The sequence below is a fragment of the Alexandromys fortis genome, unplaced genomic scaffold (genome assembly GCF_014885135.2).
Source record: "Alexandromys fortis isolate MF-2015 unplaced genomic scaffold, M_Fortis_MF-2015_v1.1 scaffold_130, whole genome shotgun sequence".
NCBI classification, from domain to species: domain Eukaryota; kingdom Metazoa; phylum Chordata; class Mammalia; order Rodentia; family Cricetidae; genus Alexandromys; species Alexandromys fortis.
The window spans coordinates 3285328-3312378 of NW_026068016.1; the positions used below are offsets into that span (position 1 = coordinate 3285328).

Sequence of the window (27051 nt, forward strand, 5' to 3'; positions counted from 1 at the left end):
CTCTCTCTCTCTCTCTCTCTCTCTCTCTCTCTCTCTCTCCCCCTCTCTCTCCCTCTCTCTCCCTCTCTTTTCTTCTCTCTCTCTCCCTCTCCCTCTCTCTCCCTCTCTCTACCTCCTGTCCTCTTTTTGTAGCCTGCTTGGAGAAAGACATAGAAAAAGTTTGGCTTTCAAGAATCAGTAAGAATTAAATAAAAGCAAGAAAGAAGAGAGTGCTTTCCCAGGGGTCAGCGTGGGTGTGCAGAGTGCTTGTCCAGGGACCAGCGTGGGTGTGCAGAGTGCTTGCCCAGGGATCAGCGTGGGTGTGCAGAGTGCTTGCCCAGGGATCAGCGTGGGTGTGCAGAGTGCTTGCCCAGGGATCAGCGTGGGTGTGGTGCTAATGAGGTCCAGGGAGGGGGTCAGGATTCAGACCTCTTGAAGCACACGGGACAGAATCCACATTGCAGAAACCCTCCTGAGAACCCCCAAGAAGTGTAGGGTTTTGTAAAGGTCATGTGAGAGACTGAGGTAGTGCCAGGATCCAGGCCTCCCCCCTTCACGATAAGAGCTTGTAGATGTGCCCACCAGGGAAGGGCAAGGGATAGTCAGCTGAAGGCGCATTTCGGATTGGGTTCTGAATATTGGGGGAGGGCCCTTTGCATGGCTTGGTCTTTGGAAGGCTTTTTATCATGAGGAAACTGGAGAACTAGTTGATAAGCAAAAAGGTAGCATCACCTGTAGCATCCCTGTAAAGTTGGAGGTCACTTGTCAACTGTAGTGGCAGTATGTATGTATCTAAGAAGGGACCCAGCCCATGGGATGGGACCTCTTAGGTGGGATGTACAGTATGCCAGTATTAGAGCCGAATGGACGGACCTCCTCCTGTGTCCACACTGAGTGGAAGTGTTTAAGAACTGCTCTTTGGAGTCAAATGGGTGCAGTTATGATTTTTCTGTCTCATGATCCCTCTCTTTGTGGCTGTTTAATGTACCTTTCCTCCGTGTAAAGCCTCCAGGATATATATGTGAAGAGAAGGAACCGCTCAGAAAACAACCACCTTCCAGATGGTAGAAGGAAGCTGAAGATGTCACCCAGGTGTGGTGTAGAAGATGGTTATTACTCCACGTCTGGACTGTCATGTGTGGGACATGACAATACATTCTCCTCCAGGACACCAGAGCAGTATCATAGTGCTGTGGTCCATTGGAGGCCTGGGGCCATAGCAGTGGTAGTAATGTGTTTAGCATATGTATGGCCTTGGGGTCACCAGTCACTAAAAGATAAAACTGGGAAAAATGACACAGTCACACTCCTTTGATTTTTTTTATTTTTATATTTATTTTCTTTCTTTAACACTTGCCAGTATAGGTGTTTTATTATTTCGACAGCATCTTCCACCTGCCCAAGTCTATGGAGATTCAGGTGTGTGTCTTGGCCCTTGTGATCCTGCCTTTAGCCTGATATACCCTATATACGCCTGATTCATTTTGAAAGAACATGGCTGTGTATATGTCTCACATTGAATACTTTTTGAATAGCTTCTTGGAGCAGGGATTATTTCCAACAAGAAATTGTGACTTGAACATCTTCTACTGCCAAAGCTGGGAGACTTTCCTGAGTGAACCGATGTCTACAGAGCAGGAGAAGTTTCCCTTCAGAGGGAACAGACGTTTCTGTGATGCCCTAATTGTTTCTCTGGCTGATATCCAATTCTGCTGCTCACTTTACGAGACTCCAGTGTGAAGCACCGCTTGTGCATAGAGACGTGAACAGTGTGTGTCTCTGGGCCTTACAGTTTGATCAGGACGGGAGAAGTCCAGACATCAGTGCGCTAAATAATGCAGGGGTCGAGACTGTAATTGCTTGCACACAGTGCCAGGCACTTGTGGTTCGTGTGCATTTCTTGCAGTTGCAGCAGTACATTGCATGTGTGAGTCAGTAGGGGCTGCCTCAGCACAGCTGCCCCATTGCAGGCGTTTGCCAGGGCTGGTGCCTTGCCTGCCGGCCTCTCAAGGCTAGGGTCACATCCAGTTCATTTTTGGTTACAGTGACTGCTTGCTGTTTATTGGTGACGGTGACAGGTGTCACTCGGAAGGAAGGCTGAGCCTCCAGTCTGTCTGGATCATGACCATTGGATGCTGGTGGTGCCTGGGTTGCTGGAGCCCACAGCTCTTCATTCCACACTGATGCTGCCTTCAGAGCTCATTACCTCTGCAGTGTCTCCAAGGTGGGGACTCTTGGCACCCTTTCTCTCAGTGTTGTGTTTTCTAAGGATTTATTTATTGACAAGTGAATTTTTAGGTGGCAAGTGTTATTTCAAGATGGTGTTATTGTGTCGTGTGTCAGGAGATGCCTTGAACTGATAACTTCTTGCTGTCGACTGGAAAGCACCCTATTTGGAGTGATACAGGACTGGACGTGGCTTTAGGTTCTGCCTAACCTTTCCTGCCTGTTAAGTCTGTGTATTCTTCCCACTTTGAGGTTTTTACTAGTGTTAAGAGCATTGCCTCCATTTCAGAAAACAAGTGAACAGAAAATGATATTGATGGACATTAGTATACAAACTCTATATTGTAAATCAAGGGAACCCCTTTAATTCTTGGGCAGATTTCCCCACAGCATTTTATCTTTTGAAAATTCCAAATATGTTTACTGCAAAGCCAAGCTGTTTGCTCTGCGTCTTGAAAGAGTTTTTAATCACTCATCAGCCAAATAAATGGATGTTTAAAACCTTCCTCGGATTTATTTTTTTTAATGTGAATCTTATGGAGCCCCCTGTGGGCTCCAGCTGGACACCCCATTCAGTGGCTGAAAGGTGAGTCAGTCGCACCCGCACCTTCAGTTTCTGTAGATTCCCCTGTGGAAGGTGCCAGGCAGAGGGCATTCTGACCTCCTTCTGTGAGCAGTGCCCTTTTTTGCCTCTGTAAGCACAATTTTTCCTTTCTGCCTGGGCCCACCAACGGGCAGGGCTTTCCATGCTTACTGTGTGTTTCTGGTGCAATGTGCCAGGTGCCTCGATTTCCCAGGATCCCACAGTTCTCTTGGGGGTGGTGGGACACCAGATGGGGAGGGGAGTGGAGGGAGGAGAGCTGGTGATGGGGAGGGGAGGGGAGCTGGTGATGGGAGGGGAAGGGAGGAGAGCTGGGGATAGAGAGGGGAGGGGAGGAGAGCTGGGAATGGGGAGAGAAAAGGAGGGGAGCTGGGGATGGGGAGGGAAGGGGAAGGGAGCTGATGGTGGGGAGGGGAGTGGAGGGGAGGAGAACTGGGGATGGGGAGGGGAGCTGGTGATGGGAGGGGAAGGGAGGAGAGCTGGGGATAGAGAGGGGAGGGGAGGAGAGCTGGGAATGGGGAGAGAAAAGGAGGGGAGCTGGGGATGGGGAGGGAAGGGGAAGGGAGCTGATGGTGGGGAGGGGAGTGGAGGGGAGGAGAACTGGGGATGGGGAGGGGAGCTGGTGATGGTTGTCAGGTTGTTTCAAGCCCCATTCCAGGCTTGAAATTGATTGAGCATCAGCGTAAAGACTGTGAAGCCGAGAGCATCACCAACCATTCTTTTAGTGCCTTAGTGGCATCGGAGGCAGCTCAGGGTCCTCAGCGTCCCAGCAGAAGCCAAAAGCTTCTTTATGCCTGGTGTGGGAAGTTTCAGACTCTGGCCACTCCTACATCTTGTTGGCAAATAGGTCATAGGTCAGGAAGGTCAACCCACGTTTAGGGAAGAGGAAATTAGAGTCCATTTCTCAGGGGGTCAGTAAGGAGGGATTTGTGACCACCCAGACCAAGTTCCTTGACAGGAGAGCCTCCAAGGGAGACCTTGAAGTGAAAAGGTCATCTATGGCCGATGACCAATACTGCTGTTCTGTTCTGTTCTGTTCTGTTCTGTTCTGTTCTGTTCTGTTCTGTTCTGTTCTGTTCTGTCTTTGTGATAAAACTTCCTCCTGGGCTGTATCCTTCTACGCACACCTAAGAAGGGTGGGTTCCGGTAGTGGTTCCCACCCATAATCATTGCCTCCGCCTTCTTCATGTCCCACTCTGCAGCTTTCCCTTGAACAGTCATCTTGTTCATCCTCTGATGTTTGCCCCCTCCCCCCATAGCAAAAGCCTTTGCCACCAGACCTCTGACATCTGCCCTCCTTTGTGTCTTCTCTGAATAACCTGGAAGTCCAGTGCTTATTTCAAGTGCCCTCATCCTGGCCAGGCCAGAGCCTCTCTGATTTTTTCCTTCTCTGCCTACACCATTGAATTGTTCTGGGTTCGAGGTATGGATCTGGAGCCCGCTCCCCATGCTGTGTTAGAATCTCCAGGGTGGAGCTTTCCATATTTGTGTAATACTCTCTAGTTTTGCTGATTTTTACACCATCTCAAGACAGCGCTAAACCTTTATTGTGCCCTAGCCCATTTCCACAGTTTGGCTTTGAATCAGTCTGTGGAATTTCCTGGGCTCGTATAATATGTGAGCACCCACTTTGTGGCTTGAGACAACAGCTGTTGATATTTTCACAGTCCTGGAAGGCTTGAAGGCTGACATCAAGGTGTGGACAGGGCCCCATCCCTGTGATAGCTCCAGGGGAGATCCTTCCTGTTTCTTCCAGTTCTTGGTGACTCCAGGCATTTCTTAGAGTGCTTGTATAACTCTGGGCTCCCTGTCTGTCTTACATGGTCTCTCCCTCTGTTCCCCAATGCCTCTTAAAAATTCCTGTCATTAAAGCTAGGTTCCCCCAACAACGCAAGATGACTTTATCTTGAGAGCCTTTGCCTTTTTCTGAAAGGTCCACTCACAGGCTCCAGAATGTACTTATACATTTTTGGGGAGGAGGGGGTAGCATCCATCTTCTGCCTGCCCCTTGGCAGTTACGGTGCTCTCTGCTGATTGTTTCCAGCAATCCTACTAGTTTTTCCTGCACTTTGAACCCTACTTGCTGAGTCCCTATGTCCTGTCACGCTGAGCAAATCCCGCCAGACTCCCCTGGTCTCCTGTACCTGTCCTACAGTGCCCTGCTCTTGTAATCTCAACTGTCTGTTTTCCCCACCTTCCTTTCCACGGCTTCCCCACTCTGGGAACGGAGAACTCGGAACCCTCTCAGCCCGCCTTGTTTTAAGTGTGCTTGGATTCAGGACAAGTCCAGGGCCTTTCCCTGCTCTGCGCTGGCGCCTCCTTGCCCCGTGTGTTTGCCACACTGCTGCAGCTTTCTCTCCTTCCGCACAGGAAGCTGGTTCTCATTGCAGCTCTAGCACTGGGCACTATAAATATTGAATGAATGGCTTGGGAGCTTAAACTAATTAGAAACGCGTCTCATCTTCATCACTGCTTCCCGCTACTGCTTTGTTTCCAGAACGATTTTTTGCTTGTCATCATCTAGGTACATTAAGTAGGCAATCTGTCCACATGCTGGTTTGTTTGTCTAACCTACAGTATCTGTTCATCTATGCATGGACACAGGCAATTGAAATTAAATTGTTTCTGCATGTGTTGGCGTTTCTGACTCCGTCTCTTTGGGCTGGATCTAACGTTGAGGCTGTAAACAAGAATCTCGTTGAGTAAGGGTTAGAGTACATCTGAATCAACGAAAGCCCTAATGAATTCTGTGTCCCTCACTTTTGCTTCAGTCAGAATGTGACATTCCCCTAGCTCTGTGTTTATGTGGTTAGGCCACCTGCAGGAAACAGTCAGTTGTCCTCGTCCCAGTTTTATATGTTCTAGGATGAGGGGGTGTTGACCAGATTGGGCCAGGTGTAAAGGGAGAGGGACAGAGAGGGGTGTTGGCAATACCATCTTCTACCAAAACAGGGAATCTTGGGTGTGAGGGGAGGGGCAGACTGGGGAGAAGGGAATGCCGCACAATTGCACACTTCCCAGGCTGGGCCCTTTCCGGACCAGGCTGCGTCCCCTTCCGGACCAGGAGTGTGTGAGCAAGTGAGGAGAGTATGGCATGGGAAACCCTGACAGAGCTTGTCGTCTGCCTGGTCTACAGCAGTGAAAATGCTCCTAAACGTTGTCTACTGTCTCAACTTTAATTGGTTCTGTGTTTCCTTTGATATAGACTGCTAGTTCGGAGTGTGGTGTCAGAATACCCAGAAGTGAGTGCTTGATAGTAGTGATTGCAGATTCATGGAAGCTGTACATTTTTCTGATCTTGCCTCAGGGAAAAAAGAGAGGCCTAAAAGGTGAAACAAATTATTTATTTAGTCCAGAGGCATCTTTAGATAGCTGGTTCCTTTCTGATGGGCATGGAAACAGATTATAAGCACAGGAGAAAGAGCTTCTGTGATGATTTGAAACCACTGTCTGGTGAGGCTGTTGACTCAGCTCTTAAATATACACCCAGACCTCTTTGTTCCAACTGCTGCAGTTCCCAGGGGCCTCACCCTCCCACGCCACACCTCTCTTCCTGAATAAGGCAGAGTAGGAGCAAGCCACCAGCCCCATGGCCCTTGTCTTTGATGTTCTCAGAGGACTTTGGAGCAGCTGTGTTTATCTGAGTAAATTTATACGACCCCCTTTCACTCCTCTTGAGAGGAGGTTCTCCGTGTTGCCAGCAAAGAATCTTAGTCAAATCTGCGTGGCCACATGGGATGCTGGTTAAAACATTCAGAGATCAGTAAATCTATGGTTAGCACATGCAGTTAAAACCAGACTGTCAGCTGTAATCCTGAATTTCTTTAAACTCTGTCATTAGCTAAATGTAAGAAATCTTACCCAGGACTTGTTTACTCGCCAGGCTTTCTGAGAGTGGCTAAAATGCATGTATAATTTGTACAAGCTGGCTTTTTTCCCCCTGTTAACCTAGCAGTATAGGGTTCAAACAAATGAGAATGCATATAGGATTCAAAACTTTTAAGAAAGTAAGTAACTAAATTCGGTCTTTTTGCAGAACAGATCATAAAGCATTATGATGATTTGAGAGATGAGTTTTAATTAGCATACTCTTTGCTAACTAGTTCATCTGAAACGTTTCTCAAGTGTTTCCCGAGGTCTATTAGAGCAGTACAGGCAGGATCAAGCCAGCACTCGCGTGGCCCCTGCAGACTTCTCGTTTGTCTCTTCTGAAAAGGATCCGAAGATTCTGTCTTTGTAGAGTAGGAAACCTATAATTACTTGTGCATCACTTTTCAATGCAGTCTCTGGAAGCCATTTGGGTTTTGTTACCGCTGAAGTCTACGTGCAGTACTCCCCTCCATGGGGGCTCAGTGAGCAGCTTTCTCCCCACCCCGCCCCCTTCTGCAAGCCTTCGCCCTTGACGCTTTGAAAGTTTGCAGACAAGTGAGTGTTTCTGTTTTTGTTTTAGGTACAATGGTGCTTTGCCTAATGGTGACAGGGGCAGGAGGAAAAGCAGATTTGCCCTCTATAAGCGGACCAAGGCCAACGGTGTCAAGCCCAGCACAATCCACGTGGTCTCCACACCCCAGGCATCCAAGGTAGGCGGCCATGGCAGAAGGCAGAAGGCACCTCTGGTCTCCACGGAGGACAGAATTTCAGCCGTGTCTGTAGAGCTGAGCTGTGCACTGTGAGGTGTGTAGCAGCACCTTGACCTGACCCAGTAGGTGTCCACAGCCTCCTCTTCCTGCTTCCTGTTGTTAGTGCGCCAGCATATCTGGAGACCTTCCGGGATGGCTGGGCAGGTGACTCTGAAGTCCATGCCTGTTTTAGGGATCACCAAGTTACTTCTGGGTTTGAGAGCTGTGTGATGCCCTTTCTCCTACGGAATTTTTTGTATTAAATCTGGGCGTGCTAAGATCCATTATTTTCCTCCTCTCACTCGAGCACAGCGTGTTTCTACATTGTCTGCATGTGACTTGGAATTGAGTTTACATGATTAATACGATGTAAAGTACGCAGGTCTGAGTGATAGGGGATGCTCATTGTGCGTATGTCATCCCAGTATGTTTGTGTAGTCTGAACAAGAGCGACCACCTTAGGCCCATAAATGTAAACGCTTGGTCCCCAGTTGGAACTACTTGGGAAAGATTAGGAGGTGTGGCCTTTTTGGAGAAGGTGTGTCACGGGGGATGGGCTTTGAGGTTTCAAAAGCCCACACCACGCCCAGTCTTAGTATCCATCTGTGCCTGCTGCCTGTGGATCAGGATGTAAGCTCTCAGTCCCTGCTCCAGTGCCATGCCTGTCTGCTTCCTGCCGCCATGATCATGGTCTAACCTCTAAAACTGGAAGCAAGCTCCTGATCAAAATTCTGTAAGAGTTGCCCTGGTCATGGTGTTCCTTCAGAGCAATAAAACAGTAACTAAGACAGAGTTTGAAGTAAATAAAATGTTAAATTTTAAAAAAGGATTAAACCATGTGTTCTCCGATATATAAGCAAGAGAAAAATCTGAGTTTCTAGGCTGGTTGTCAATATAAGTTATCACTATGACAGATTTTTACATATTACACTCTTGACAAGAATTTTCAGTAAAATCAGTTCTTTGCCATAGAATCTTTTTGATAATGCATGATGTTTCTCATGGGCCTTCTGGGTGTGTTTGTGATTACGGCTTTGAACAGCCTGGACAGATCAAGTGCTGATTGTGTTTTTACTGGACACCAGCCCTCAGGGAACATGACGGATGCTTCCTTGGAATCAAGTGTGGCCTGTGTACAGCTTTAGCTGGTCAGCCTGCGATCACTTGGGTATCAGGAAATCCTGAAGCAGTGCCATTGAGAGAATCTGATAGAGTGTACCAGCCCAGATAGTCTGCTAATGATGACCAAAGAGTCGAGAAAGATTAATGTTGAGTGCGCATGCTTTGGCCACAGAAAGCCACAGTAGACGTTGGGAGAAGAAATGACATTTTATAAGTAAACCTACCTTTACCAAGATCTGAAGAAAGGAAGAGAATAGCAACAAGTTGTTGGGAAGTCAAGGACACTGGAAACATTAGACAGTCTGTTTTAGTTACTTTTCTCTCTGACAAAATGCTTGACAAGTCAACTTACTCTGGCTCACTTTCGGGAGGTGCCACTTGATGGTGGCCATGATGGCACAGATAGTGGCTCAGTCACTGGTGGCTAGACTTTGCAGTGTAACCTCTTCCCTTATGGTGGGTCAGGAAGCAAGAGGGGACTGCGGCCCAGGCTGAGCGCAGTGATCTTCACAGGACTGCCTTCAGCAGTCCAGCCAGCTGTGCCTCCCTAAACCACCATCTGCTGGGGACGTCCAAGTGTCTGGTGAGGAAGGAGAGTAAGACAGACGTTTGAGAGCACATGGCAAGTACTAAACATATTCCTGCAGTATAAATATGGTCTTTTTAATTTTACATAGCCATTGGCATTTATCTCCCATTTCTTATTTTTCTATATACTGTTTATTATTTCTTTTTAAAATAAGGAATTTTATGTTAATAGAATGGCTGACAAAAGCTACAGAAAGCTGGGGCTGTAGCTGGGTAGTAAAGTTACTTGCCTAGCATGTACAAGGTCCTAAGTTTGGTCACTAGCAACACACACACAGATCTTGCTTTGACGACTCAGATCATCCTCTGATACAATGTAAAACTGTAGCTCTGGGCACATAGGCTCAGTGGCTCTTGTTTATTTGTTCTCTGCCTTTCTTAACGCCAAATTTAGCTTTTATTGTTTTACTATTTGCTTAGATTTCATTCAATAGATTTAAGGCACACATCTCTTAGTAGTTGTCCAGTCTGTTTAAACACAGTATCCACAATACTAAGAGTTGGGCACACCGGGTCTTGACCCTCTTTGTAATATGGAGAAAAATCTTTTCTCCTCAGCATCTTAGGATACTCATTTGTAAGCTAAGCAAATTGACAATAAGCAGGCCATAATGTACTTTGGTTGTGAGCAAATTCTGGCTATAAATAAATAAATAAGAATGGCAAAAGTAGAAATGTCATGCTAGAGAAGGGTGCAAGAGTCAAGAGTCAGGGCAGCTGAGCAGCCAGTGTTGTGAAAGAGGACAATGCATGTCCCAAGGAAGTTATTGGTATGGCTGCTCCTTCCTCCACTATGTAACTGTCACACTAAAGATTCGTATTCTCAGAAGAGGATCTGATAGCTGAGCCTGACTCACCATGGCCGACTAAGATGAAGATACAAGGGACCTGTGTGCTCGCGTGTGTGCAAGCACGTGCATGGGAGCCACTGGTCATTGTGGCCTTACTCACTTGTCTTACTGCCTCAGAAGGCCTTGTACCTAGTAAATACAGAATATTGTTTGCACTGTGAATAAGGACTAAATCTGCTTCCCACCGTCTAGGGACCTGGACCTCAGTCCCAAGCTGTGGCCTTCTGGGACTTCTCAGATGTACACCGATGTCTGTGTGGCCATGCCATTCTTGCTGCTGTGTTTTCTCTGCTGGCCCTTGCTGCTTCTGAGTTCCATTCAGCCACGAACAGAATTTCTTCATACTTAGGTGTTTAACTGAATCTATGAACCAATAGGCGTTGGCTGACAGGCAGTACTGGGAAGTGAACTCCCAGCTCCTAATGCACCTTTATTCTTTCCATCTCTTTTTGGCTGTGGCATTAGACATACTTGGTTCTGCTGCCGTTCTTGTTTTCTCTGTTGACATTGCTGGTTTACCTTGTCCGTGATCCCTGCTGCCTCTTCTGATCTCTAGTTTCCTCTTATGCATTTCAGTGTTCTGGTGTCTGCTTGGTATTTCTTTTTGGAGACAAAATATTTCTTTGCCCATGGTAAACAGCAGGAGATAGGGCCTCTTAGTCATCCATGGATGCTAGCATCTATGCCGAGGCAGATTCTGATGGCAAGCCTGCTTTTGTTGTATGATCTCTATTTGTATAGCCTTTATTAGTGTGCATATTTGTTCTTGGGCTAATACAGGTATTCTCTGATTACATGCTGTCCTGCTTTACTTCCGACAGATCTGTTACATAGGCATAAAGCCTCATGATTTATTCACCCATTCATTTATTCACCAAATATTTATCCAGCACCTTCCACGCCCAGGCACAATGCCAGGTATTGGATAGACTGCCTCGAACAAACACATCAGCGTGGAGCTAGTCGGGCAGTGTAGGCAAACAGTGGGGACTTATTTGAATACATGTGCAGCTGTGCCCTGTGAGAAGTGCTGGGAGGAAAAGGCACAGACGTGGACCAGGTAGGCAGGGAAGGAGTCTGAGCAAGGCCATAGAAGCTGCAGGCTGAGTAGGAAGTGTTGGGGTGGAGCTGACCAGGAGAGTGAAGAGATCAGGGCCTAGCTGGAGGATTTGACCTTTTCTGAGTGGGAAACACTGGGGAGTGTCAAGCGGAGGGAACGGCAGGACAGCACTGAGAATTTACTTTTTATGATAGGAGGGGACTATTGTACTGTGACGTTACCAGTCAGGAGCATGGTGGTTGTGATGGTGCCAATCTCTGATAAGGGGTATTTTTACTAACCACATGCTAAATTTAGCAGCATTGCTATGGAAAACTCTACCTTAGTTTTTCCCTTCTTAGTTTATGTTTTACAGAAATCTCCTCTTGTGGATATTTTCACTTTCTAAAAGTAATTGGAAATCACATTTATACGTAGTGTGTTTCATAGTGGAAAATAGTAGCATGTAAGTGATGGTTAGAGAAAGATTAAGACTATTACTACACTACGAGTCCAGGCCTCTCTAGTCTGTGTCTTCGCCCTCTTTATGCGGCTCTGAGAAAGGAGATTTGTTTGTCTCAGATGTGCTCGGGGCATGTGTCAGCAAGGAAATGGAGCAGATTGGCCTGGAGCTACTCTTCAGAACACTGCTTCTTAAGGAAACTTATCCAGCCTTGAGGCCTTAACCTGCTCTCTCTGTAAAAACAGCGCTCATCCCTTCTGAGGGTGGCATCATCATGGCCTGCCTCGTAAGGGTGCGCCGCCATTGACAGTTGCTAGACCAGGGACCCAGCTGCTAGAGCGTGAGCCCTTGGGGACAGACCACATCCAGACCACAGGGGTGTGTTTGAGTTGGTATGGCTCTAGTAGTTGATGCACTGTTCAAAGTCTATCACTCTATGAATGTTACTGTAATTGTGGGAAGCCGTAAAACTGATGTAATTTTCAGTGTTAGCACCTTAGCTTGACCTAGTCTGTAGGATTTAATGAGGGCCACTCTTGAAGCGTGTGTCTTCGTGGTCCTAAAAGGCTTAGCTGGACTCTCATGCGCCTCAGGAGAAGCACCAGCCCGTCAGTATCTGAAGTCTGCTCACTAATGCCGTTCTCAAATAGTTTGGCTTTAGATAGTATTGATTTTGGTTTCCTTTATAGTCGTTGTATTATAATTCCTCAGTGTATACTCTTTTTATTTTTTTTCTGGTGAGATAAGGTATGCTCTGTAATCCAGATTAACCCCAAACTCGCTGTCCCCTGCTTCAGCCTCCTGACTACAAGTTGCCACACTGAACTCTGTTTAATATTTTTAAGAATTAATGAATGAAATTATAAATGATTTAATGAAGTATTTTATTGGAATTCAGGCAACAATGTTTTGATAAGGCTTTTCCATGTAGGTACTTAAGTATTGTAAATCTGTAAGAGAAGAAAAAAATTAAACACTGCACTGCAGGGCTGACTGTCTCCGTTCTCTGCAGAGCTGACTGTCAGTGTTCTCTGCAGGGCTGACTGTCAGTGTTCTCTGCAGGGCTGACTGTCTCTGTTCTCTGCAGAGCTGACTGTCTCCGTTCTCTGCAGAGCTGACTGTCTCTGTTCTCTGCAGGGCTGACTGTCTCTGTCTCTGCAGAGCTGACTGTCTCCGTTCTCTGCAGAGCTGACTGTCTCTGTTCTCTGCAGGGCTGACTGTCTCTGTCTCTGCAGAGTGCCAGCCGAGAACAGATCACCCCATTTCTAGAACGTGCGTCCACTTATTTCAGTACAAGGATAGGCACAAGTCAGCTTCTAAAACGTTAAGTAGCGACTTGGAAAGCTTTTTATTAATGAGTGTTGATAGAGGGAAGACAAGATACCTGTGAGATTCCAGCATGCTGTGCAGTTAAAATGATTTCCTGACAAAATATCCAGACTCCCGAACTAGTTCTTGTAGGAATGGATCATGTCAATGGAAATGCATGGTCCTGCTCCTTATAGAACAAGTCTACTGAGATGAAAAAACACCTTTTGGGAAACTTAAAAAAAAAATCACAGCAATAAAATTGGAGTCATTATTGGTGAGGCTTCAGCTATGTCACAGAGGTTTAATAATTTACTTAAAAAGCAACATTGAAGACTTTGAAGAATGCACGATGGCTTTTGTTGATTTCATGGAGCTGGAGGGAGCAACATCTGAAATCTGTTAAACTTCATTGTGGTTCTCAGAAAGAGTTCAAGAAGAATGGCTTCCGTGAGCCGTGTTTCCAGGAAGACGTCTGCATTTTGCACAGATGATGCATGCGTGGTGCTGGGGAGAAGGGTTCCTCATCCGGATGCCACCAGCATGGACTTCATTGACTAACACGAGTAATGCAGTTAACTTTTAATAACATCTTTTTAATTCATTGATCCCTAGGACCTGACCAGTTGTTTTTAAAACTCTGTAGAGTGAAAGTAATAATCCCATCTAATATGTAACTTCCATGCTTAGGTGATGGTAGAAATAGCAAGCGTGTAAATCTCAGCGCAGTCAGGTCAAGAGCAGGTGTGTTGGGTGTGTATTCGCTGTGCGTAGGGGACTAGGAAGTGCTCCTTCAGCACCGTCAGGGTCCTCGTGTGTAAGGACTTGTTTGCTTGCTTCCTCCAGCCAGATGGAGCCCTGGACTTGCTCGGCTTCTTTAGTCAGCTCCTAGCTCAGACATTGAGTCATGTGCGCAAGTGCTTCAAAGAAAGGATCACGCTAACAACTTGTAACAACTAACAGATGGCTTGGAAATAGCGGGATGACTTGATGAATGGTTGATGTAGCCTGCATCGCTTGAGTGTAGTTTCCTAGGATGAATACGAGGAAATATATGGGAATGTTTTTAAATATTTAAAAGCAGCTTCACTTATGATTTTAGGATTTGAAACAGCATAAATTCCTTATCAGTCCTCTTCTATGAATCTTTCAAGTAAGTTTCAATTTATCGTATAATGTATCTTAAATTAAAATTAGAAGTCTGATTCACAATTCTTACATTGAGTACTTTCAGAAACGTGATAGATTGATTCAGAATGTTGGGATTTTCCTAATTTCAACAAATAAATGTTTGTCACTAATATTTTGTGTATTCTCTAACCCTCGTTTCATAGTTTCAAGTGCCAACGACAGCGAGTGACTCTGCTGTATGGTGTGAATAGTAGAGCTCACACTTTCAGATAAGAGGGTCTCTTGTGTTTACGCTGACACGGAGGGGGCCTGTGCCTTAATCTCTGGGGCTTTTGTGACTATGTTGCCCTCCTGGCAAAGGAACTCTGCAGATAGAATTAAGGCAGGAACTTTAAGAGGGATCAGCATGGATTGTCCAGATGGGCCCAGTGGAATCGCAAGGGCCCTTAACAGCGGAAGTGAGGATTGTTGATGAATGACTGAGAGAGAGATGAGGGCAGAGGGGCAAAAGGGACTTTGAGGAAGAGGAAGAGGACCATAAATCAAAGAGTGCCTGCATCCTCTAGAAGCTAGGGGCAGATCTGTCAGCCACCACGGAAATGTAACTTCAGTCTTACCGTCTTGGGGACTACAGGTAACCTGAGTGTCTTGGAGACAATCTTCCCTGGGACTTGCTCACTCCTTGATGTCGACTGGTGTGATTCTGGCAGGGAATCCGTGCACCTGATGAATACTGGTGAACAGATCTAAATGATAATTTATTGTGGTTTCAGCTGCAGAGGTCTTTAGTGACTTGTTAGAGCAGGAAGGGAAAACTTACGAATGTTGTTCTATGAGAAATTAAGAACAAAATGCTTATATATGTGACTAGTTCTTAGTCTGTGTTAGAGGAAACAAAGATATTGAGATTACAAAGGGCGAGGAATAATTTTGGACCTAGACTATTAAAACAGGAAATTTTGATTCAAGCACTTGACATCTTTAATTATCAGTGTAATTATATTACATTTATATAATAATTAAAATTTTGACCCAGTGAATATATTAGTTGGAAAGATAATTTTATTTGTGTTGTCCTTAAAGCAAAATTTTACTTATTTGTCTTAACATATTAGTATTGGGGAATGTGTTTATCTGTAATTATGCTTTTAATCACGTTTACTTGAATTACGACCTAGTTAGTCACTTGCAACCCTGTTACGGACATTTAAAATGTCCAGAAGAGCTGGGTGGGTTGACTCAGGCCATTCATGTGGGTATGCTGCCCAGGCCCCAGAATGCTGGCCTGTTGTTGCTGCAGGTAGTAAATTCCCTAGAGAAGGGGACGAAGGCTGAGGTTTGCTGCTGACTGTCCCTCCTCCCGGAAGTATGACTTTGGAATCCATCCGTCTCCAGACAAGGACTGCTGGGGTGATAAGGTGAACTAGCACAGCTCTTGCTCATATAAGTGGAAGTGACCAGGCTGGTGCGACGGCTCAGTGGGCAGACTGCTTGTGCACAAGAGCAAAGACCGAGTTCAGATCCCAGCACCCACATAAGAGCCGGGCGCAGCCGCATGTCTGCGCATCTGGAGCCCTGGCAAATCCCCAGAATGTGCCGGCCAGCCAGTCTGCTGAGCTCTGAGCTTTGGGAGAGACCTGTCTCAAAAAATTAAAAGGAGAGCAATAGAGGACACCTGATGTCAGCTTCTGGCCTCCATGTGCATACTCACACTTGCATATAGCACACACACGTGCTCACAGCACGCACACACACACACACACACACACACACACACACACACACACTCTTTCACTCATAAATTTAAAAGATTGAAAAAGGGAGTTGCCTTGCAGCTGAATTGCCACCGTAACCATAAAGCAGTGGTGTATGACATCAAGGGCTCTGCTGAGTGCTCCCCTGCAGAAGTTGGCTTTGATAATAGCTAGTTTGTTTGCAGAGGCGGTTACGATAGCATGCTGTAGGTGCATGGAAATGAACTCAGTGCAACTCGTTGACTGCTTTGGAACCACTGCTGCTGTTCTAGACACATCTGCACTAAAGTGCACTCTTCCTGAGAAAGTGTCCTGGCCTCTTTGGATCCTGTGTGGTTGTGTCCAGCAGTAGTTACATCTGGGTGATTGTTTAACTGCATGTTTTAGTTATGAAAAGTGTGGCTGCTGGGACCTTTGCTTTTGTCTTACGGTGAGAGGGGATGCTTGCTTGTACTTCATTCTCTTCCCATTTCCAGCAGCCCCTGAGCTCTCTTCCTCTCTACTCCTCAAATGGCCTTCCCCTCAGTTTTGTGCTTTTGCCAGTAGCATCCTCGTTTGTTAAGATGTGCTTCAGTCTTACCTACTAACTTGTGCTCTGGTCTCTCAGGACTCTCCTCTCACTCCTGGTCTCATCAGAGGTCCTTTTTGAGCTCACAGAGGGTGTGCATTGATGCTGTGTTAGAGTTTGACTGTCCTTGTCCTCAAAGACCAGAGTGCATGCATTTCTGCTCTCCTGTTGCCTCGCAGGACGTGTTCCATGCTTAATCAGATATATTCTTACCTGTCGTGGGCCTGTCCCGGGACAGCAGGTCATCCTAACAGTCTGCCAGCTAGTAACTAAAGAAATACTTGGAATGTATCAAATGGATTGGCTAATGTGCAGTGATATTGGTGAGGTGGTCTTTGGAAAGAATTACTCATAAAAAAGTCATAATGGGCTCTGGTTACATGAAGCCTGGCACCCACATTTATTTACTGACTGTTGAGTTGTATGAAAAACTTAGCTAAAGTGTATTGATGGGTTAAAATTGAAACTGAATTTGAATATATGCTTCCTCTGTGAACTTGATAATTTAAGTTTGTCGTTTTCTTAGATCCCAGCAGTGAAGCATTAATAACGACCAGCTTCTGCATCGTTGAGTGCACTCACTGTAGAGCTCAGCACGTCTCCTCGCTGGAGAATGTGGTCAGTGACAAGGATTTTGGGAGAAAGCCTTCCTAAGGGATGGTGTGTGAGGCCCAGCACGGCTCTTTTTGTTCATGCACTACTCAACTTGCCGGCTGAGTTCCATTCCTTGCTTTTTGAACAGAGGAGATGTTCTGCACTTGTTTTTCCATGTAGAGTCACACCTTTGTTAAACACGAGCAATTAGATATAAAAGGATTTTTTCTGAGTTGATCGGTAATGCCTGGGTGAAATTGTTAGCTGTCTGCATCCTTTTCCACAAACGTTTGAAAATCATTTTTTATTCGTGTACTAGTCAGGGTTTTATGAAGGGACAGACCCCACAGAATGAGGATTATTGGAAGGAGGTTCCTTAGATCACCTTGCACGGCACTATGGCTGGACCACGGCTGAGAGGCAGAGTCCGGCAGTTGCTCAGCCCATGATGTCCAGAGCCTTGATGTCTCAGCAGTTCCAGTTTGGAGCTGAAGGCCTGGAATATTCCTGGGAAGTTTCTGGTCTTCAGTCTGTGGGGAACCTGAAGAAGCTGGTTCTGATCTCAGGAGAGGGACACAAACAGTGGTGACAACAGGATGTGTGAACTTGCCGGCAAGAGTAAAGGTGTAAATGGAAAGTGTGCCTCCGTTTCCCAGCCGCCCAGACCTGAATAACCACACAGAAACTGTATTAATTACAACACTGTTTGGCCAATAGCTTAGGTGTATTCCTGGCTGGCTCTTACATCTTTAATTAACCCATTTCTAGTAATCTGCATAGCACCATGAGGCCGTGACCTACTGGTAAGGTTCCAGTGTCTTTCTCCTTTGGCAGCTACATGGCGTCTCCTTGACTTCACCTGTTCTCTCTCTGTATCTCTTCCAGCCTGGCTTTATTCTGCCCTGGTATAGGTCAAAGCAGCTTCTTTATTAATAACCAATGGTAATAAAACATATTCATAGTGTATGGAGGGGAATCCTACACTATATAAAGACAAGCAGGCAGAAACACACTTCCTCCTCCATCTTCCCTTATCTGGGCTGGAAGGAAGTTGCGGCTGACATCAGAGTGGGTTGTTCCTCTTTAAAATGATCTAGCCAAGGAAGTCCCTCCCCGGAGTGCACAGGTGCTGGCTTTTAGTTGATTCCAGAACCAGACAACCAACATTAACCGTCCCAGTTATGTTCCTTTTGCAACCTAGTGTCTTAGATATAAGAATGTCATTAATTTAAAAAAAAATACTTATTTTGTGTGTTTGGGCAGACATGCCACCCTGTGTGTGTGGAAGTCAGAAGATGACTTACGATACTCAGGTACCCTTCCACTTGAGGGCCCCAGGGATTGAGTCTGATGTCAGGCTGGGCAGCAAGTGTCCTCACTTGCAGACACTACCTGCTCTCCCCAGAGTGCCCTGTTTGAGCGTCTGTATTTAGCACTGATACTCAAGTCAGAAAGGTGAGACTTCTGGCAGATAGATCTTATTTAAAGCTTTCCCTACTCATTACTTAGTTGTGGTGCCGAGTGTAGCCTGGGGCCGACACATAACAACACAACCCTGTCCCTGTACACCCCCAGATCTAGTGGTTTTCATTTTATTCTGACTCTTTTCAACATGCATACATTTTACATGTGGAGTTTGGTGACTTTTCACAAAGTAAACACCTGTCTACCCAGCATCCAGATCAGGAAGCAGTACTGTGTCAGAGCCCCAGAGATCCTATCGCTCCCCCAACCAGATACTGTCCAACCCAGCTGATAACCAGGTAGCCACCACCTACCCTAAAGCTGCAGGTGGCCTCTGCTCATTTTGTAAGCAGGATCCACTGTGTGTGCTTTTCTATTCCTGACTTCTTTCATGTAATGTGAATGAAATACGCTGTTGGACGCAGTAGTTTGTTTATTGTTATTTAATGGCGTGTGTGGGTAGTCTAATAACTAAAATTTTTGATAGCATTAAAATGACAGTTAATTTTTTTGGTATCTGATATTTGGCATTGTAAAAACTCTTTAGGATGTAAAGTTAAAATAAATATAAGTTTATCATAGCCACCAATACTTATATTTGTAGACAGCTACAATTTAAACTCTAGTTTTTACTGCAAGTGAAAAATCTATTTTCATTTGGAAAATTGGTAAACTTGCTAAACAGCAGTAATTTTTATAGAATTGATTTCTTGGGGAAAAAATCTAATTTTATGCTATTTTAATTCTGTGGTATTTTGCTGTCCTCTAGAAAACATTCCTAATACTCACTGGGGGCCATGTACCAGGTTTCCCTTAGTTTCCATGCTTGTGAGGTCTGGCAGTAGCTTGACTTAGGAGGCAGGGCTAGTGTGAACCAGTGTAGGTGAACCCGACTGGACTCTTACACTGCTCCTTGCTGGCTGGGAGGCACAGCTTCTCAGAGTTGCTGGCGAAGGGTGGCCAGGCTGGGCAGTATACACATCTGCCAGGTGGGCTCTAGGGAACCAGCTATTTCCTAGTGAATATGCAAGGGCCTGATAAAGACACGAAGGGATCATAGCTCTTCAACAGCCTCTTCTGCCTACGTTAGTGTCCTGGACCACACAGCGTGGTCACCCATCAAGCAGACGCAGAATGACTCTCTGAGTGCCTACGAGCACATTCTGTTGTTGCTCAGTGTCAGATTGTCAATTCCAGGAAATTCTTAACTGAAAACTAGTAAATACATCCTTAACAGTTTATTCTTAAATGTTTGTGGTGAGTGGTCGTGAGCCAGTGCCGGGCCATCTTCAGGTCATGGTATTCTAGGGCCCAGGCCGCTTCTTTGCCTTGGTGATGGTGCGTTTCGGTTCCTACCAAACTGAATTCACAGCAAGGCGTGCTCTCGCCAGCAGGTGCCTAGGTAGTTCACAGAATTGATGGCATAAACAACAACCACTTTTAGTTTTTAGAACCTCTTGCCCTCCAGGCAGTTTACTTGATCCCCTGAAGTGTAAAGAGACTTCAACAGTGTGGGAGCAGAGAGTAAAGAAAAATATCTCAGAAAATATAACTTCTAGTGTTCTGGCAGCTGAAATACCTATACAGCTTTTCTTCTTTCTAGAAGTTTAATCATTATAAAGCTGAGTGAAATCTCATGGGAAAATGAAAGTGTGTCTCACCAGCAGCGATAATGAGTCACCAAGAAAGGGGGCAGAGCAATCTGACCACCAAAGGCCTAGCTCTACCATGGGAATGGTACCTGAGTGGACAGAGGTAAAGAGAGAACAGAAGTCACATGCTGAAGCTCAGACGAGGATGTCTCCCTCAGCTTGGGAAAGGTAGGACCACAAGGACCCTCATCTTTTTTCGGCTGCTTCCCAAGCCTCTGAGAGTAGGCAAAGGCGGTGTGAAATTCTCTAGTGGAGCTAACTGTGTGTCATCTTCAAAACTTGGAACCCAGGGGTCGGAGAAATAGCTCAGTGGCTCAGCGCTCCCGTTCTTGCAGAAGCAAGAGTTTGGTTCCAGGTGCCCACTTGACAGCTCACAACCATCCCCTCACTCCAGTTCCGGGGACACAGTGTCCTCTTCTGACCTCTGCAGGGACTGTGCATGTGTGGGTACAGTTATATACATGTAGACAGACAAACCTTTGTAATCCAAGCTGTAATCTTGAGAACATTCCTCCTTGAATTAAATTTTTTGTTGTTGTTACTCTTGTTTGTGAACAGTTGAATAAAACTTGCAGCAGCTCACTGAGCTTCTGCTTCCTCTTGTTACACTGAGTGTCTGGTGTGTGTCCTCTGCCCTGCACTCCCACCTGGATGGTGTCGCAGTGAGCAGGACAGAAGGTTGCTCGAAGTTAGTCAGGAGGGTGTCTCAGCCTCTGCACTGTTGACAGTTTAGTAACTCCTTGCTGTGGCGAACTAGATACCAGTAACACCCAACCTCAGTCGTGACTGCTGAAAATGTCCCTAGACATTCTTCAACACGGGAGGTCTACGTTAGTTAAGGGACGTTGACTTAAAACTGTTGAGCGCTAGCGTGGACCCTGGAATTGAGCTCCCTAGGCTGCAATTCCAACCCCTTTCATCTGAGTAAGGAACTGCCTTGGCTCTCGAGTTCTCACACTTCGAGTGAGGATAACTAATACGGACAACATATGGGATATTATTACATCTTTCCTTCTAGGTGTGTGTGGTTGTTGTTTGTTTGTTTGTTTTTTGCCATGTCATAGAATGAAGTCTGAGGATAAATCATAGGCTATAAATTTCTCTTGCAAGTGAACTCCATATTAAAAAGCTGCCTTGCCCCAGCCTCTGATGTGGCAAGGGGACGGAAGGAGCATCAGGCTCCCCCAGATTCCCTTTCCCTCGGTGACAGATGCTGTGTAGCAGAAGCCTTCGCCTGCGTTAGGCCTCGTGGAAATGGGGGGTTAGGCTTCATGGAAATGGGGGGACAGGTTAGGCTTTGTGGAAATGGGGGGCTAGGTCTCATGGAATTGGGGGCTAGGCTTTGTGGAAATGGGGGGTTAGGCCTAATGGAAGTAGGGGGTTAGATGTCAAGGAAATGGGGGGCTGGGCTTCGTGGAAATGGGTTAGGCCTCATGGAAATGGGCTAGGCTTCGTGGAAATGGGGGGTTAGGCCTCATAGAAATGGAGAGGTGCTTTGTAAATGGACATTTGATATGTGGTTACTCTGGCATTAGTTTGGCTTAAGAAGGTCTGGTTTCGGTTCTCTGAGCCTCTGTTTCCCAGGGTTGTCAGCACATGTCAGGACCAGTGTCCCTGACCCTAGGATGAGGCAGTGAGAAGCCTGTGGAGGGGAGAATTGGTTGGGACGATCGTTGATTGGATTGGATTTTTTCTTCCTGGTGGTTCAGTTTGTGGATGCTCCTCCTCTCTGCATTCAGTCTATTATCTGATTTGACAAGAATGGATTCACTTTGCCAAGCCTTGGTTGCGGTAGTGGTTACTAATTCCGTGGAATGAAAGGGCAGGGCTAGGTAAAGGAGGAGCAGAAGGAGCAGCAGGGATTATGTGGGGGGAGGATGTGTCCTTAACATCTGATTGTGGAGAAGGAGCTTCAGGTAAACAGCAGCCCTGCTAACAACGGCTCTCATGGGCTTTACCTACCCCAGCACCATCTGCTGAGCGTGCAGTGGACTCACATTTGTAGGTTAAGGGGGGAGGGGTTGGGAGATGCATCCCAAATTGGTTAATAAGAGGTGTTCTTTAAAAGTATTATTAACCTTCTGACTTTTACAACACACATTTGTTTAAAAAAAATCAGCGTTTTCAGTTTAGAAATATACATTAAGTTAATATGAGTTCTTAAAGGTAACTTTATAAATCTTTTTTATGTCAAATGGAGGTAGATTTACCAGGGAATCCACAGGGATTGGGGCTGCAGGTGCCCTATAGTGCCTTGTGTGAAGCCGAGCAGTGTTTGGCGGGCACCACATACATCCTCCCACGTACACACTCACCATGTTAGAGACCCAGTGGTTCAGAAGCTGTGAAGGTTATTGCTGTGTCGTAGGCCACCTTGGGATACGCCCACACCATTTCTGTAGATGTGTTGTGCTCGATATGTGGCAAATGCAGATTTTGCTTTTTGTGACTTCCTGAATTTGCGGCTACTCCCGTCGCTACTGTTGGTGCTGCTGTGGCAGCTGCTGTTGAGCCACGGCTGGCTGAGTGTACAGATGTGGAACTGCTTCTGTAATGTGCCCTCAGTTTTGGTAACAGTATTCCAGAAGTCACCATGTTCATTCTTGCCAGTGTGAAAGCTGAAGGCAGAGCTCCAGAGCCTTCCAAAGCCTCCTCAGGATTAAGCCCCAGAGTCTCACTTCTGCCACTCTTTATGTCCTTGGGTGCACGTCACAGCCGGTCCTGTTCACACCCCATCCTGCTGGTGGGCGGCCTTTGCTGGTGTGTACTGGAGCAAAGCCCATGCTCCCCCCAGCCCCTGGCCCTAGGTGTGCTTTGTGTCTCGGTCACAGCCCCATCTCTATGTCCTCACAGTGTGAGTGGGAACATGTGGCACACTTCTGTCTCCTTCCTCTCCCGCCCAGGGAACCCCCAAAATCTGCACCCTGTGTTTGTCACCTCATGATCTCAGGTGTCCATGTCAGTTGCGGTTTGTGGATGAATGAGTGGACCCCTCACAGTTTCCCTTGACTTGAATCCACGGCATAGTTTTAAGGTAACGAGGAGCGCTTGCTTCTTCAGGGCCTGCTCTCTGTTCAGGAGCACCCCTGCATCGAGCTGTGACCCTAACTACCACACCGCCTTCACCACGCGATGTGTCTGGCCGATTTCCCTCACCGCACCCTATTTTTCTGCACCTGTGTTTAGTCAGTGGGGAACTATAAAGGGCTATGTGTCTAAGATCTTGTTCCTTATGTTGGAGAATCTAAGAATACAACAGTGCTGTCCCTGTCCCTAGAACTCAGGAGCCAGCTGTGTGGAATTCAAACCTGCTATCCATTACCACATGCCGTGATGACCCTAATGAGCACAACAGAATCCACTGCCTTCTGGCGGGAATTTACTCTAAAACTGTAAACTGGATGCTCATTCATCTGATGCTTTTCCTTGACACATGTCTGCAGCTGTTAGTAAGATGTTTCTAGGCATCTGTGAAAATGGAAGGATGCATGCAAGCCAGAGATAAAAAAAAAAGTCTAGAGAATGAACAACCTCTTGTTAGTAAACCGTGGTACTGCGATGCCCTGCCCCCATTGTCTCATAGTTATCTTTGGCAGGCTTCTGCTGGAGGCTGAAGCAGTTTTCCCCAGCATCTGCTCACCATAGCATGTCTGAAGCAAGTGGACATCACTACAGCCGTGAACCAGGCTTGCTCCATGAAAGGCTGTGCGGCAACCCAGCTCAGAGTGGTAGAGGCGGAGGAGATATTTTCAGTCATGCAAATTGATACCAGGGAAACAGGTGGGGATAGCTGTCCTCCAAACACCATCACCTCTGGTGCTAAAATTCCATGCACAGTTCGTGAGAAGGCGCCCCTGCTCTTGCCCTTTGGATTGTGCTTACCCCTGTCTTAGATTCTGGGGAGAACCTTTGGTGGTTTAGATGTGACTCATGGCAGAAAACTTGATCTGTCCCTGGAAGTTTGGGATCCCATTCTCAAAGGTCATGTGTCTGCAAGAACTGTGGTTGTCTGTCACCTGTGGCTGTCAGGTTGAGTGTGGATAGAGCTCCTACCTGCACAACACCACCCATCTCCGCTGTAATCCCAGTGGGTAGAGCATAGCTTCCGTTCAACTCCACAGTGCTCCGTGGTTTCTGTAATTCCTGTGGGTAGAGCATAGCTTCTTTTCAACTCCACAGTGCTCCCATGATTCCTGGGGGTGGCAACTGAAGCAGGATGTTGCATTATTAACAGTTGAATACAATAGATGACAGAAATGTTTGTTTTTTTTTTTTAATATAACTTTCAAGCCAGGTGTTGGTGGTGCACACCTTTAGTTCCAGCACTCGAGGCAGAAGCAGGCGGATCTCTTTGAGTTCCGGGCCAGCCTGGTCTATAGAGAAAGTTCCAGAACAGCCTGGGCTACACAGAGAAACCCTGTCTCAACAAAACAAAAGTGAATAAGTGAATGAATGAATAAGACTTCCAGGATTGGGGGAGTTGCATCAACAGGATTAATACTAAGTGATACTACAGGCTAGAAAGGACAAATTATTCTAGAATGATTCCCTTCCTTCAGATAAGTTTCCTGCAAAGCTAGGAACCCCTGAAGCAGGTGTGCTCTGATTTCTGAAGAAGGACTCAGTTTGTTTACTGAGAAGTTTGTTTGAGCTACATGTTAAACCGTAGCTAGATAGCCTGTCCCTTTAGATTTCTCCTGTTTGCACGCTCGTGCCTCGTTTAAGCAATCTTCCCTACCCTCGTGCCATGGAGAGGACTTCTCATACTCTTATACTAAGTCTCAAGGTGGTGTTTTCGTAGACAGGACTTCAGACACCTGGGCTGTATTCTGCACAGGTAGGAAGCTGTAGGAAGGCTTTGTTTTCATGCTCAACAGGCTCCTCTGCTTTCTCGGATTCTCTGGTAGCCCTTCCTTAGTCATGCAGATGTGAGGACCACATGTGTGGCGCCATCCCATTGCTGACTCAGCGGCACGCTGTTGTCACGGCAGTGTTGCAGACGGTCCCTCCCCGGGTCACAGCAGCTGACAGTACACCTGTGTTTTATAGTTTCTGTTGCTGAGGGAATGCCATTTCTGTATGTGTGTGGGTATGTATATATGTGTGGATTTATGTATGTACATATGTGCATGTGTGTATGTGGTTACTGATTCTTTTTTACTCTTTCTGTTTTTATTGCAGGCAAAAATTTTCTTTATTTTTTGGATTTACTATTATAAATGATGTCCACTGGATTTGCTTTTACACATAAAACATTAAATAAAATTATTTCATTAATCATTCGGAACTATAAATTGCAATTTTTTTCTTAATAGGTACATTTTTGCCTCCTGTTAACACACTTTTACCTGTTTTCACAAAAGTAGATTTTTGACCTCACTAGTTTTCCTTTTATAAAGTTTTCTTAAATTTTACTAATTTCTGCTCATACCTCTTCCTATAGTAATTCTTCAAGCAAACATAATTCTATTACTGCCGTGTGTGAGAGCCAAAAGTTTCTATGTTGCTGCCCACGGTCTTTCTCACAAGAGAGGTCACGGGACGTGGTTTAGTCATCTGGAGCATCTGGCCCGGGTGTCTGCTCACCCATGTTTGGAAACGGAGCACAGCCTTCTGCTTGGTCCCTGATGGCTGTTTACTTCCGCTTTTGTTTATGCAGGAGACATTTTAGCTCAGCCACTTTGGCTTTCCATACGTTGCAGCCACAGAACAGAGAACTGTGGGATTGGACGCGTTCTGCTAATCATGGTAGAGTCTCAAGCTTAATTCAGAATCATTACCGCTGGGAAAATTAAGAAAGGAGTTTTTGTTTAGGATGATAATTTATACAATCTACCCTGTGCATCCCCCCTGCTGACTGCTAAGGGTGTGGGCAACAGTGAGTTAACGTTCCTACAAATGTCTATACTGACCACGGCTCCTGGGTCCAGGGTCTGAGCTGGACCGCACGTTCTGCTTAGGCTGTTGAGGTAGCAGTGTGTGTTGAATCTTTGCTAGAGTTTACCTTCCCCGTCCAAAGAACCGCCTTGTGGGCGGCAGCACTGAGTAGTCACCTACCCGGTGGACAAGAAGTCAGTATCAAGTTACTGTTTCCTGGCCGTCACTGGGCCAAGTGATCAGACAGAGTTTTGTCAGATAAGCGACAGTTTATTAAAGCGGGAATTGTAACTCTCAATTTAAGAATTTCATTCTTAGTAATCTAGGCTGTGATGCATTTCCCAAATGTTTCTCACTGTTACTCTTCCTTGAAGAAAAGGTTGTGTTCTGCCAACCTGGTTTTGCTGTTCCTACACCACACTGCAGGGAGAACAACATCTGGCACGTGGAAGCCAGTGTCTGCTGGGAATTAGGCCAGATGCTTATTGTGTACTTAGTGATTTTCCCATGCTTCAGATTGTGGGGTGGGACCGCCACCATTTTCGCTTTTCAGACGAGGACTCTGCAGGCACAGTGTTTGAGTTTCCTTCACCAGGCCACAGAGCTGGCGAGAGAGAGAACTTCCCAACGGTACCTGCTGTTTCCACACAGGGGGCAGCATTTCTAAGAACTGGAAGTGGTGTCCCATGAGGAGAGGCATTGTATGCAAAGATGGAGAGACAAACGAGACCCTTTGAGACGCCAGGTTCAGTGACAGCAAGGGTGAAGGCGCATCTTGGAGAAGCTGGCTTTTTCAGGCTTAGATCCATGAATCCTTTGATACTACAGTGGGCCTTGGCGAACCTCAAGGCATTCCCGCCACTAATTTACCTCTGAATTTCAAGTTCACGGTATGGCTCACCCATTTTGGGTCCTGTCACCTGCTGTACGTCAGCAGGGGAAGCACGGCGTGGACACCTGGGTCCTCTCACCTGCCGTGTGTCAGCAAGAGAAGCACATGATGGACACCTGGGTCCCTTCACCTGCCGTGCGTCAGCAGGAGAAGCACAGTGTGGACACCTGGGTCCTGTCACCTGCTGTACGTCAGCAGGAGAAGCACAGCGTGGACACCTGGGTCCCTTCACCTGCCGTGCGTCAGCAGGAGAAGCACATGATGGACACCTGGGTCCTGTCACCTGCCGTGCGTCAGCAAGAGAAGCACATGATGGACACCTG

The 27051-nt window shown here is 46.3% G+C and overlaps 1 protein-coding gene across 5 annotated transcripts in view; it reads left to right on the plus strand.

The window, feature by feature from the left end:
• Nucleotides 1-27051, plus strand: part of Peli2 (pellino E3 ubiquitin protein ligase family member 2) — a 141135-nt gene that overhangs the window by 43452 nt on the left and 70632 nt on the right. For all 5 annotated transcript variants that reach the window (XM_050162402.1, XM_050162404.1, XM_050162400.1 and 2 more), the window contains exon 2: nucleotides 7257-7386. In XM_050162402.1, the coding sequence (XP_050018359.1) occupies nucleotides 7257-7386 (130 nt within the window). The remainder of the gene's footprint in view (nucleotides 1-7256; nucleotides 7387-27051) is intronic.